At 48.7% G+C, this 12013-nt stretch overlaps 1 protein-coding gene across 1 annotated transcript in view; it reads left to right on the top strand.

The window, feature by feature from the left end:
• Nucleotides 1-3161: 3161 nt before the first annotated feature.
• The window catches only part of DDX11 (DEAD/H-box helicase 11), a 33998-nt gene continuing 25146 nt past the window's right edge, over nt 3162-12013 (top strand). Inside the window, exons 1-3 of the mRNA XM_077827573.1 lie at nt 3162-3287; nt 5014-5250; nt 7799-7885. Of these exons, the coding sequence (XP_077683699.1) occupies nt 3222-3287; nt 5014-5250; nt 7799-7885 (390 nt within the window). The 5' untranslated portion in view covers nt 3162-3221. The remainder of the gene's footprint in view (nt 3288-5013; nt 5251-7798; nt 7886-12013) is intronic.

Genomic DNA, 12013 nt, shown 5'->3' with positions numbered 1-12013 from the left:
GTAAGCTTCACAGCCTCATCTACACAGCTAGCTTGAGTCTCTTGACTGGGCTGGGAGGCTTACTTCAAGAGGGTTTGGAGACATACTCTTTGGGTATGTCTACACTGTAATGTACACCCAGGCTCAAGCCTAACCCCCTTTGCATCTACACTGCAATTTGTGCTAACCCAGGCTTCAGATCCAATGTCCCAGGACCCTGCAGAGCTGGAGGGTCTGAGCTTGAGTTAAACTGGGACCCAGGGTCTGAGCTCTATTGCTCTGCAGTGCAGCTGCAGCCCTGCTTGATTCAGGTCCTGGGAGTCAGCTGGAAGTATCCCACAATTCCATAGGACAACTGCCTTAATTCTCTCTAGCTCAGTGGCTTTTGAACTTCATTGCACCGTGACCCCCTTCTGACAACAAATATTACTACATGACCCGAGGCGGGACCGAAGCCTCACCCCCCCCCCCCGAGCACCACCAACAGGGGGGAGGGGTTGGAGCAAAACCAAACCTCAGGGCTTTAGCCCCAGGCAGGGGGCCTCTAATCTGAGCTCCGCAGCCCAAGGCCTGAAGCCCTTGGCTCATCTTTGGCCTCAGTCGTGCTCAGGTTTTGGCCGCAGGTCTCAGCAAGTCTAACACCAGTCCTGAACCCCATTAAAACAGGGTCCTGACCCACTTTGGGGTTCTGACCCAGTTTGAGAACCCTGCTCTAGCTCAACAATCTACAATCCACTCTACTGAAGGTGGAAGTCAGCTATGCTTTGCAAACAGCCAACAGTTCTGGTCAGCGTTAACCCATCCTTTTCTAATCACTCATCTGCAAGCACACTATCAGCCATCCTCCTGGGTTTGCAATGGGGAGTGAAGCAAAATGTAAGTGCAGGCTGGACAGTAAAGTTGTCCCATAGTACATCATGGTCCTAGGCCTAGAGCAGCCACATTTTGGGAGAGAGGAGTGGTTATTTTGACTCGGGTCTGTCACCGCCCTGGGGATGCCAGAGCCCTAGTTTTGAGCAGGAGTTAGAAAAGTCTTAACAAATGGTTAAAGTACAACATAGATGCTCAAGCCCAGGGTTCCCCCTCACAGGTCACCTGACTCAGGTCTCACTAACCCTGATCTTACATTGCAGCGTAGCCTTTGAGGCCAGTGGACATAGATCATCTAGTCCTCCCTCGCCCTCAGCAGCTAATACAGTCTCTGCTGCCTGCTGTTATCGCACAGGGTCTGCCTAACTGCTGTCCTAAATCCTTCCTTGGCCTAAATAGCCACATAACCGAAACTACACAATCAACTACATAATCCATGAGTAATCTGAAAAAAACCCCTTCCTCAGCCAGTATTAAATCCGTTTGTCCCGCTCTCCCCCCTCCCGATCCTGATTCCTGTGGTCTGAGTTCTCATTTCATCGCCTGTTCCCTCTATTCCCCCTCTTTCCTGTTGTTTTTCCCTCTCCCTTTTATTCCCCCCCCTCCTCCTCCCCCCCAAATCTCACCAGCTCTTCCACAGCCTCTCCCCCCGCTTCCTCTGCCCGTTCCCCCAGCAAGGGGCCCTGCCCCGGTCGCACTAACGGAGCGATTTAACGCCTGCTGCTCTGGGGGTTAATCTCAGGCTGCAGGCGGTGACCCTGGGCCGCTGCGCGGCGGGACTTAGCCGGAAGGACTCGGTAGCTGGCGCGCCACGGGCCACGGCCACGAGAGGAGGCGCGCGGCGGCCTGCGCCGAAGACCGGGGAGGGAGGGGGAGGGGGAGGGGGAGGAGCAGGAGCACCGACCCCAGGCGGAGCGTGGGGCTTGGTCGAGTCTTCCTGCACGAGAGCCGTTGGACGTCGACGCTGGAACGAGGCCGACGTGACGTGTGGTGGCGGTAGATGCAGGGGGCGGGGCCGAGGCCGCCCCGCGTCGTTGGCGCTTCGTTCGAAGTGGACCCTTCGGTGGCGGGTCTGGCGCGGGCTCCTGAGGAGCGCGCGGGGTGGATGATGGAGCCCGAGCGCGGGGCGGGGGCTCTGCCGGGCACGGAGGTGGGCAACAGGGCTGGCAGCAGAGCGATGCCTGGGGAGCGCGGCGCCCGGCAGGGGGCGGGGCCGGCCGAGGGGCTGGGGGTCAGGCTCGGGGACTGGCCGCGGGGCTGCTCTGGGGGCTGGCAGAGGGTCGGGGGGGGTCAGACTCGGGGGCTGGCAGAGGGTCTGGGGGTCAGACTCGGGGACTGGCCGCGGGGCTGCTTTGGGGGCTGGCCAAGGGGCTGGGGGGTCAGGCTTGGGGACTAGCAGAGGGGCTGCTCTGGGGGCTGGCAGTGGGGCTGGGAGGGTCAGGCTCGGGGACTGGCAGAGGGGCTGGGAGGGTCAGACTCGGGGTCTGGCCGCGGGGCTGCTCTGGGGACTGGCAGAGGGGCTGGGGGGTCAGGCTCGGGGACTGGCAGAGGGGCTGCTCTGGGGGCTGGCAGTGGGGCTGGGAGGGTCAGGCTCGGGGACTGGCAGAGGGGCTGGGAGGGTCAGGCTCGGGGACTGGCAGAGGGGCTGGGAGGGTCAGACTCGGGGTCTGGCCGCGGGGCTGCTCTGGGGACTGGCAGAGGGGCTGGGGGGTCAGGCTTGGGGACTAGCAGAGGGGCTGCTCTGGGGGCTGGCAGTGGGGCTGGGAGGGTCAGGCTCGGGGACTGGCAGAGGGGCTGGGAGGGTCAGACTCGGGGTCTGGCCGCGGGGCTGCTCTGGGGACTGGCAGAGGGGCTGGGGGGTCAGGCTCGGGGACTGGCAGAGGGGCTGCTCTGGGGGCTGGCAGTGGGGCTGGGAGGGTCAGGCTCGGGGACTGGCAGAGGGGCTGGGAGGGTCAGGCTCGGGGACTGGCAGAGGGGCTGGGAGGGTCAGACTCGGGGTCTGGCCACGGGGCTGCTCTGGGGACTGGCAGAGGGGCTGGGGGGTCAGGCTCGGGGACTGGCAGAGGGGCTGCTCTAGGGGCTGGCAGAGGGGCTGGGGGGTCAGGCTCAGAGGCTGGCAGAGGGGCTGCTCTGGGGGTCAGGCTCGGGGACTGGCCGTGGGGCTGCTCTGGGGGCTGGCACCAGGGCTGGAGGGGTCAGGCTCAGGGACTGGCCCCAGGGCTGGCAGAGGTAACGAGAGGCATGCAGAGCTGTGTTAGCACACTTCACATGGAATGTGTTTTCTCCGCCAGGAGGCGGCTGGTGCAGCTCAGGGAAAGGGCAGGGTTAATTTCCCATTTCCTTACACCCCTTACTCCATCCAAGAGGATTTCATGGCCAAGCTGTATGATGTTCTGGAGGCTGGCAAAGTCGGGATCTTTGAGAGTCCCACAGGGACGGTAAGTGAGAGCAGTGTGTTGCTGAGCCTGTCCTGCATTTGGATATTGACGAGACTGTAATTAACAAACAGTACCACCCCTGCAAGTTTCTTCAGTATCCCTTTCAATCCTGTTTGGATCCAGAATTATTGAGTTGTCAGGGAGCGTAGAGCTGTTGCCAGCCACCTTTGGCTTATAATTGTCATGGAGAAAAGGTACAAATAAAAACAGGAGAAACATGCTAGCAATAAAAAGATTCTGCCTGGACAAACTACATCTAGGCTGGGGAATAACAACACTAGTCAGTCAATGGCCTGGAGAAACCTGGAAAGCAGTAATTCTGAAATAGGTCACAGGGTAGGTAGCAGACTTCAAAAGTTGTACTAGTCATATGATCTACTGTAGTATCTTAAAAGTGCCAGTGGAAATTTGAGTTGCATATTAAAAAGAATACATCACACTGTCTGGAAGCAATAGCCCCTGTCTGTATGCTAGTGATGGGAATATAATGTAATAGTGTGTATAGATTGTGCGCCTCCATACCAGAAAGATGTGGCATTTAAAGAGGATCAAAAATAAGTAGGAGTGGAAGGGACTTACTCAAGACGGAAATGTAAAAGCATTAAAAGTGAAATGTGCCTTATATATAATATAATTATGTTTGTGTTATTCTCATTATTGCAAATACTACCGAGCCACATCTCTGGGGCTTGTCATCTAGCAGTGGCCTTGTGCCTTTTCCTTATGGAAATCCTTCTGGTCAAACTTGTATTAATACATCTAGTTTTGAATCAATGTGTCACTTCTTGTGTTTTTTTTGTGATTTTTTTAATTGATTTTCTTAAAGAAACAGATGAAAAGTACAAAACAGATAAATGACTTGCGGCTTGTATATGTTTCTGAATACCACATGCTTCATAGGGTATCCAGTAGAATTTATGCAATTATACAGTTGGTCAAAAAGTCAGACCAGACAATACAAAACCAGGCAATGCTATATAGACGTAACATGTTAGGGTGGAGGTAACAATAATAAAATAGAAAAAGAAATACATGAACAGGGAGTGGAGGGAAGCGGGGGAGGGAAAGAGAGGAGGAGTTAAGTGGAATGGAGGTCTGGCATTCTTTGAGTCATCTCAACATTTTTTTAATCCAAACATATCTAGAAACAGGGTCCAGATTTCTTCAGATTCATATAATTGCTCTGTATGGTGATAGGATATTCTTTCTTTGGTTGCTAACTCGGACAGGTCTGAGTACCACTGCTCTATCGTAGACATTCGTGTACTCCTCCATTTTTGTAAAATCATGCACCTGGTGATCATTGCAGTCCTCAAGAACCAAAATCTTTGTGGCAGAGTTAACACAGCTTGGCACATAAATGATGTAGGATATACTTTTTGACTGAGGTTTTGTTGCTGAAGCTGAGCACTGTTTTAACACGTGTTCACCTCTTTCCACAGCTGTCTGGCTGCTGGACTGTCCCATAGCATATGCCTTAGGGTTCCTATTTCTTTATTATAACACCAGCAAACATCAGAGACTAAGGCCTTTATCTTGTGCAACCTCTGTAGCATCCTGTACATTTTGAATAAAATCTTTTATTGCTTCAAGCATAACCTGAGCTCCACAGAGGCATATTTAACATAATGAAATATGTTTTGCCATTGGGATTCTTTTAAGGGCTGTGATAACTCCCATTTCCACCAGGTGTGTTTGGATATTTTTGTTCTTTTTTTAATTGCAGGGAAAATCCTTGAGTCTTATCTGTGGAGCGCTCTCTTGGCTCAGAGATTTTGAAGAAAAAAAGAAGCAGGAGGAGGCCCGCCTCCTTGCAGATGAACATAATGGACAAGACAAGCAACAACAGCCGACGTCATGCTGTGCGGAGGCCTCAAACTGCCAGGGCTCAGTAGGGGAGCTGAATTGGATCACTGAGTTTATGCAGAAAAAAGAAGAGAGGGCCATGGTGGACAGACTAAAGGTCAAACAATGCTCCTTTATAGTCAAGATCAGTAGCAGTCTGTAAGGAACACAGTGGATGGCATAGTGGGAACAGGGAACTTTGTAAAGTCAAATGTTCTGATCTGCTAAGCGCTGGTAGCTGACCATATGTAAATGATACTTTTACTCTTGTGTCTAAGGACTGTAGCAAGTGTCCCAATTATACCAATAATCAAAAGACATGCAGCTATTTATATGTTCATAACTTTCAGCTGTATTTCTGGAGAATGTCCTCTCAACGAGCTGGGAAAATGGCAGCTGAGAGGGATGTTCAGCTCCAGTGGTTTAAACCATTAGCTGGATATTTCTGGTGTGACTATCTGCAGTGAAACAAGATCGGCACATAGTGGCCATAAACTGGTTTCAAAGGTAATCCCATATTAAGGTGAATGGGATAATTCCCAAACCCTCTTTGCACCAATGTCTGTTTGTGTCACTAGATGACAGAGATTAATGGCCACATGGCTCTTCGCAGCCAGAAAGATCAGAAACTATGCATGTGTGAGAGAGAACAAAACCATAGGGTCTACAGCAGTGGTTCTCAACCTGTGTACCATTGTGGGCTGCATATGAAGCTCTCTAGGTATTATGTGGGCCGCATCTGCACAACATATATATATATACACACACACTACCTGTATGGCCCTGAGGATGTCACATGGGCCGCAGTTGTGTGCTGATTGGCTGCAAGTGGCCTGCAAGCTACGAGTTGAGAACCATTGGTCTAGAAAAACATCTAAATCAGCCTATGCCCCCCAAGTCATCAGAATTCACTGATTCTGGAGATGCCCTAGCTATCTGCTATATGGCTAGCTGCTGATTGCTGGAGGTATAAGTAGGGCCAGCCTTTGTGGCGGGCAGCCAGGGCGGTTGCGCAGGGTGGCTCACCAAAGAGGGTGCCATGTGCTGGTCCGATCTGGCGCTCCACTTGCACACTGTGGCCAAGCAGCTGCGGTGCTGGTTTCTCTCCCTCTTCCAGCCCAGCCTCCCATTTCACCGCTCCTCTCAGCCCGCGGGCCCAGGGCTGCCTTCTCCCTCCCCACTCCCTTTTTCCCTCTCCCCCCTGTCCACTTGCTCCTCTTGGCCAGCCGGCTGCCAGCTGGGGGCGCCGGCCAGTGACGGGGGCTGAGAGGAGCCCTCATCTGCTATGGCCCTACCTCCTCCTCCCAGAGGCTCGTACCACTTGGTGGAGAGAGCGGGGTAGGGAGGCTTGGTGGTAGGCCTGGGGGGTTTCGGGCTGCCGCAGACAGCTGGGCTCTCCTGTGACGCGACCCCTGCCTCCTCCCTGGGCTCTCGAGCCCCTGCCAGGCCTGGGGCAGTGCTGGTGGGAGGGTGCTGTGCATGCAGCTCTCCCCGTCTGCCCGCCCCGCCCCTGCCATTATTCGAATGCAGAGGCCGGGGAGCGTGGGGGTCCTGGACCATGCTGGGCAGGAGGTGGCACCAGCACCCAGTGGACGGACTCCCCAACCCGTGGGTGCTCCTTGCTCCAGGTAAGCCCCCTCGGCACGAGCCCTGTGGAGCAACTGGAGTCCCTTCACCCCATTGCCTCACCAGTAGCCCCTGGGGAGACCCAGTGCGCCCTGCCCATCCCCCCACCAGCACCCCTGGGGGAAACTGGACCTTCCCCAGTTCCCCCAGCCCCATCCCACTTGCCAGCACCCCTGGTCTAGGGAGGGATTTGGGTCTGGTCCAGTTCAGGGAGTTCAGTCTAGGGAGGGATGCGGGTTGGGTCCAGTTTGGTCTGGGGAGGGATGTGGGTCAGGTCCGATTTGGAGGGTTGGCTGGGTCTTGTGGGGGGCACAGCTGGTTCTGATCCTAGTCTCTGTGCCTCTCTGCTGGGGGGAAGGACTAGCAAGACTAGTATGAATAATGATACTGTAAATGTATGAAAGTTCTTCATATTTTTTTATTTTTAAAACATTTTAAACAGTTTTTAAATTCACCCCAATTTCATACAAAAATTTAATTTAAGCCCTGGTAGTTCAGATGAGAAGTGTGAAGGATGAGGTAGTGTGATGGTTTCCTTTTAGTGGGAGCAGCACATGTCTGGTGTTTTGGCCAGCTTTGGCTTTTGTTAGCTGCTTTTACCCTCTCTCTCTCTCATACACACCAGAGCTCCCTGTGTCCTGGTCACTTTTCCCAGCTGTGCTGTGAGGCATAAGCAACTGCTGCTCTTGTGCCCTCTCCTTATGCAGCCCAGGTGGGGAAAGTGACCTGGATGCAGGGAGCCCTAATTTTGCTCCTCACTCCCTCCTTCACAGCTCGTTAGGGGTGTGCAGGGGGCAGAGGAGCAGCAGTCCCGGGGGAGCGAGCAGCAATGCCAGCTGCTTCGTGCATCCAGGTCAGTTTCCACATGTGGGTGCAGGAGGGGGATGCAGGGGTTAGGAGTAAAGGGGGCGCAGGGATTAGGGGCCCAGGAATGGGAGCAGGCCTTCGGGGCTAAGGGAGGTTCGGGATCCTAGAGAGGAATGTTGTTTGGGTTCTAAGCCTAAATTAGTAAATTGACTTATATACACCTTTCATTTCAGGAAGAGCAAATCAGGAGGAAGAAGCGAGAGGCTCGTCTTGAGAAAATTCGCCATAACGTACAACTCAAATATGCATCAAAAAGAAAGGTGAGTTATCCCAGAGAGCAGAGGCGTTTCTGTACTAGAGGTTCAGGTCCTGTTATCGCTTGTTCATACATGGGCCTTTTTTCTCATGAATATTCTCGTTGAAGTCATTGGGACTACTTGTGTGTGTAAGTGTTTGCAAGATTGGGGCGTTAAAGTCTTGGATTGTGTGTTACAAGTTTGTCTCAGTTTATTTTGGAAGCTGTCAAGATATGGGTGATTTTGATATGGAATATTTCCTGTGATTGCATTTGTGTGCCTGGAGAGGAAGAGGATGTACTTTGGTGGACTATACTCCCTTCTGTTGTCATCCTGTATGTCTGCTTCTAGTGTTTTCAAAAAGCTTTGTTATTTGGTTGTTTTGAAAATTCACTAAAAAGAGTAGAAATGTGTTGGATTATTATTATTTTTTTAATAGTCTCTAGACTTGGGTTCAACTTCAGCTCCTGACTGTGGCAGCAAAAAAACCAAAAACAGCTCCATGAAGTTAATCTGAGGGTTTTTTATTTTATTTGTTTAGTTAGTTAGGTTCCCCTTTGGGGAACAATTACATCTATTGTCTTGCTTCACACAGTGATATGTTAAAGTGGTTTGGAAAAGGCCATGCCTTGTGAATAAAGACAGTAGATTTTATTTTTGCTCACTAAGAAGAGGGCTGACTGGGAGGCTAGTCTTAGTTCTCTCAATTCTGAGCATCTGGTTATGCTGTGGGCCAAAGTTTCAGAGACACCTGCCGAAATTTGAGTATGCTCATTCTGTGTGCCTGAGCAGGCAATTCTGTGTTCAGTCACCTATTAGGAAAATATGCTATTATATAAATTGTTAGCATGTCTTCACCTGGAATATGTATTCAGTTCTGGTCACACCATCTCAAAGGATACAGCTGAACTAAAAAGGGCGCAGAGAAAAAAATAATTAGGTATAATTAAAAATTTCCCTATAAGGAGAGACTAAAAAAATGGAACAGCTTAGTTTAGAAAAGAGACAAATAACAATAAGGTCAAATTATACAAAACAATGAATAATCTAGAGAAGGTGGATCAGGTGCTGTTTCCCCATTTTCATACCACAAGAATCAGGGGGCGTTCATTGAAATGGAAAGGTGATTAATTTAAAACTGATAAAAGCCCCCTTTTTTACAGAGCACAAAATTAACCCATGGAACTTAATTCCATAAGATATTATTGATGATGATTTTAGTAGAATCCATAAAAGGGGTTAGATACTTCTAGGAATAAGACCATCACAATGTTTTTGTTTTGTTTTTTAAGCCGTAAGGGATATAAGGATATGGGATATGCTTCAGGACATATATCAACCGCTAGCAGCTTGGAACTAGGAGAAAATCTGCTTATGGACAGTTTATTACATATATTCTACTACATGCTTTTTTGCACACTGTCTTGTACTGGCCCCTGTCAGAGAGGATGATGGACGAGATGGGATCTGTTATCGACCACCTGACCATAGTGGTAGTGACGATGAAATGCTAAGGGAGATTAGAGAGGCTATCAAAATAAAAAACTCAATAATAGTGGGGTATTTCAGTTATCCCCATATTGATTGGGTACATGTCACCTCAGGACAAAATGCAAAGACAAAATTTCTTGATACTTTAAATGACTGCTTCTTGGAGCAGCTGGTACAGAAACCCACAAGGGGAGAGACAACTCTCAATCTAGTCCTGAGTGAAGCGCAGGAGCTGGTCCAAGAGGTAACTATAACAGGACCGCTTGGAAATAGTGACCATAATATAACAACATTTAACATTCCTTTGGTGGGAAGAACACCTCAACAGCCCAACACTGTGGCATTTAATTTCAGAAAGGGGAACTATGCAAAAATGAGGAGGTTAGTTAAACAGAAATTTAAAAGGCACAGTGACTAGAGTGAAATCCCTGCAAGCTGCATGGACACTTTTCAAAGACACCATAATAGAGGCTCAACTTAAATGTATACCCCAAATTAAAAAACATAGTAAAAGAGCTAAAAAAGAGCCATCGTCACTTAACCACCGTGTAAAAGAAGCAGCGAGAGATAAAAAGGCATCTTTTAAAAAGTGGAAGTCAAATCCTAGTGAGGTAAACAGAAAGGAGCATAAACACTGCCAAATTAAATGTAAAAATTTAATAAGAAAAGTCAAAAAGGAGTTTGAAGAACAGCTAGCCAAAAATTCAAAAGGTAATAACAAAATGTTTAAGTACATCAGAAGCAGGAAGCCTGCTAAACAACCAGTGGGGCCCCTGGATGATCGAGATACAAAAGGCACTTAAACATGATAAAGTCATCGCAGAGAAACTAAATTCATAGTTGACATTCATAAATGAATTCTTTGCTTCAGTCTTCATGGCTGAGGATGTTAGGGAGATTCCCAAACCTGAGCTGTCTTTTGTAGGTGACAAATCTGAGGAACTGTCACAGATTGAAGTGACACTAGAGGAGGTTTTGGAATTAATTGAGAAACTTAACAGTAACAAGTCACCGGGACCAGATGGCATTCACCCAAGAGTTCTGAAAGAACTCAAATGTGAAATTGTGGAACGATTAACTATGGTTTGTAACCTGTCCTTTAAATCAGTTACTGTACCCAAGGACCGGAAGATAGCTAATGTAATGCCAATATTTAAGAAGGGCTCTAGAGGTGATCCTGGCAATTACAGACCGGTAAGTCTAACGTCAGTACTGGGCAAATTAGTTGAAACAATAGTAAAGAATAAAATTGTCAGACACATAGAAGAACATAAATTGTTGCGCAAAAGTCAACATAGTTTCTGTAAAGGGAGATCATGTCTTACTAATCTATTAGAGTTCTTTGCGAGGGTCAACGAACATGTGAACAAGGGGGATCCAGTGGACATAGTGTACTTGGATTTCCAGAAAGCCTTTGACAAGGTCCCTCACCAAAGGCTCTTACGTAAATTAAGTTGTCATGGGATAAGAGGGAAGATCCTTTCATGGATTGAGAACTGGTTAAAAGACAGAGAACAAAGGGTAGGAATAAATGGTAAATTTTCAGAATGGAGAGGGGTAACTAGTGGTGTTCCCCAAGGGGCAGTCCTAGGACCAATCCTATTCAACCTATTCATAAATGATCTGGAGAAAGGGCTAAACGGTGAGGTGGCAAAGTTTGCAGATGATACTAAACTGCTCAAGATAGTTAAGGCCAAAGCAGACTGTGAAAAACTTCAAGATCTCACAAAACTAAGTGATTGGGCAACAAAATGGCAAATGAAATTGAATGTGGATAAATGTAAAGTAATGCATGTTGGAAAAAATAACTCCAACGATACATTCAATATGATGGGGGCTAATTTAGCTACAACTAATCAGGAGAAAGATCTTGGAGTCATTGTGGATAGTTCTCTGAAGATGTCCACGCAGTGTGCAGCGGCAGTCAAAATAGCAAATGGGATGTTAGGAATCATTAAAAAAGGGATAGAGAATAAGATGGAGAATATCTTATTGCCCTTATAAATCCATGGTACGCCCACATCTTGAATACTGCGTACAGATGTGATCCCCTCATCTCAAAAAAGACATACTGGCATTAGAAAAGGTTCAGAGAAGGGCAACTAAAATTATTAGGGGTTTGGAATGGGTCCCATATTAGGAGAGATTAAAGAGGCTAGGACTTTTCAGCTTGGAAAAGAGGAGACTAAGGGGGGGATATGATAGAGGTCTATAAAATCATGAGTGGTGTGGAGAAAGTGAAAAGGAAAAGTTATTTACTTGTTCCCATATATAAGAACTAGGGGCCACCAAATGAAATTAATGGGTAGCAGGTTTAAAACAAATAAAAGGAAGTTCTTCACTCAACGCACAGTCAACCTTTGGAACTCCTTGCCTGAGGAGGTTGTGAAGGCTAGAACTATAACAGGGTTTAAAAGAGAACTAGATAAATTCATGGAGGTTAAGTCCATTAAAGGCTATTAGCCAGGATCGGTAAGTAATGGTGTCCCTAGCCTCTGTTTGTCAGAGGGTGGAGATGGATGGCAGGAGAGAGATCACTAGATCATTACCTGTTAGGTTCATTCCCTCTGGGGCACCTGGCATTGGCCACTGTCGGCCGACAGGATACTGGGCTGGATGGACCTTTGGTCTGACCCAGTATGGCCATTCTTATGTACTGAC

The sequence above is a fragment of the Eretmochelys imbricata genome, chromosome 1 (assembly GCF_965152235.1).
Source record: "Eretmochelys imbricata isolate rEreImb1 chromosome 1, rEreImb1.hap1, whole genome shotgun sequence".
Lineage (NCBI taxonomy): Eukaryota > Metazoa > Chordata > Testudines > Cheloniidae > Eretmochelys > Eretmochelys imbricata.
Note: the sequence above shows the minus strand (reverse complement) of the source record. Positions and strands in the feature narration are given on the sequence as shown.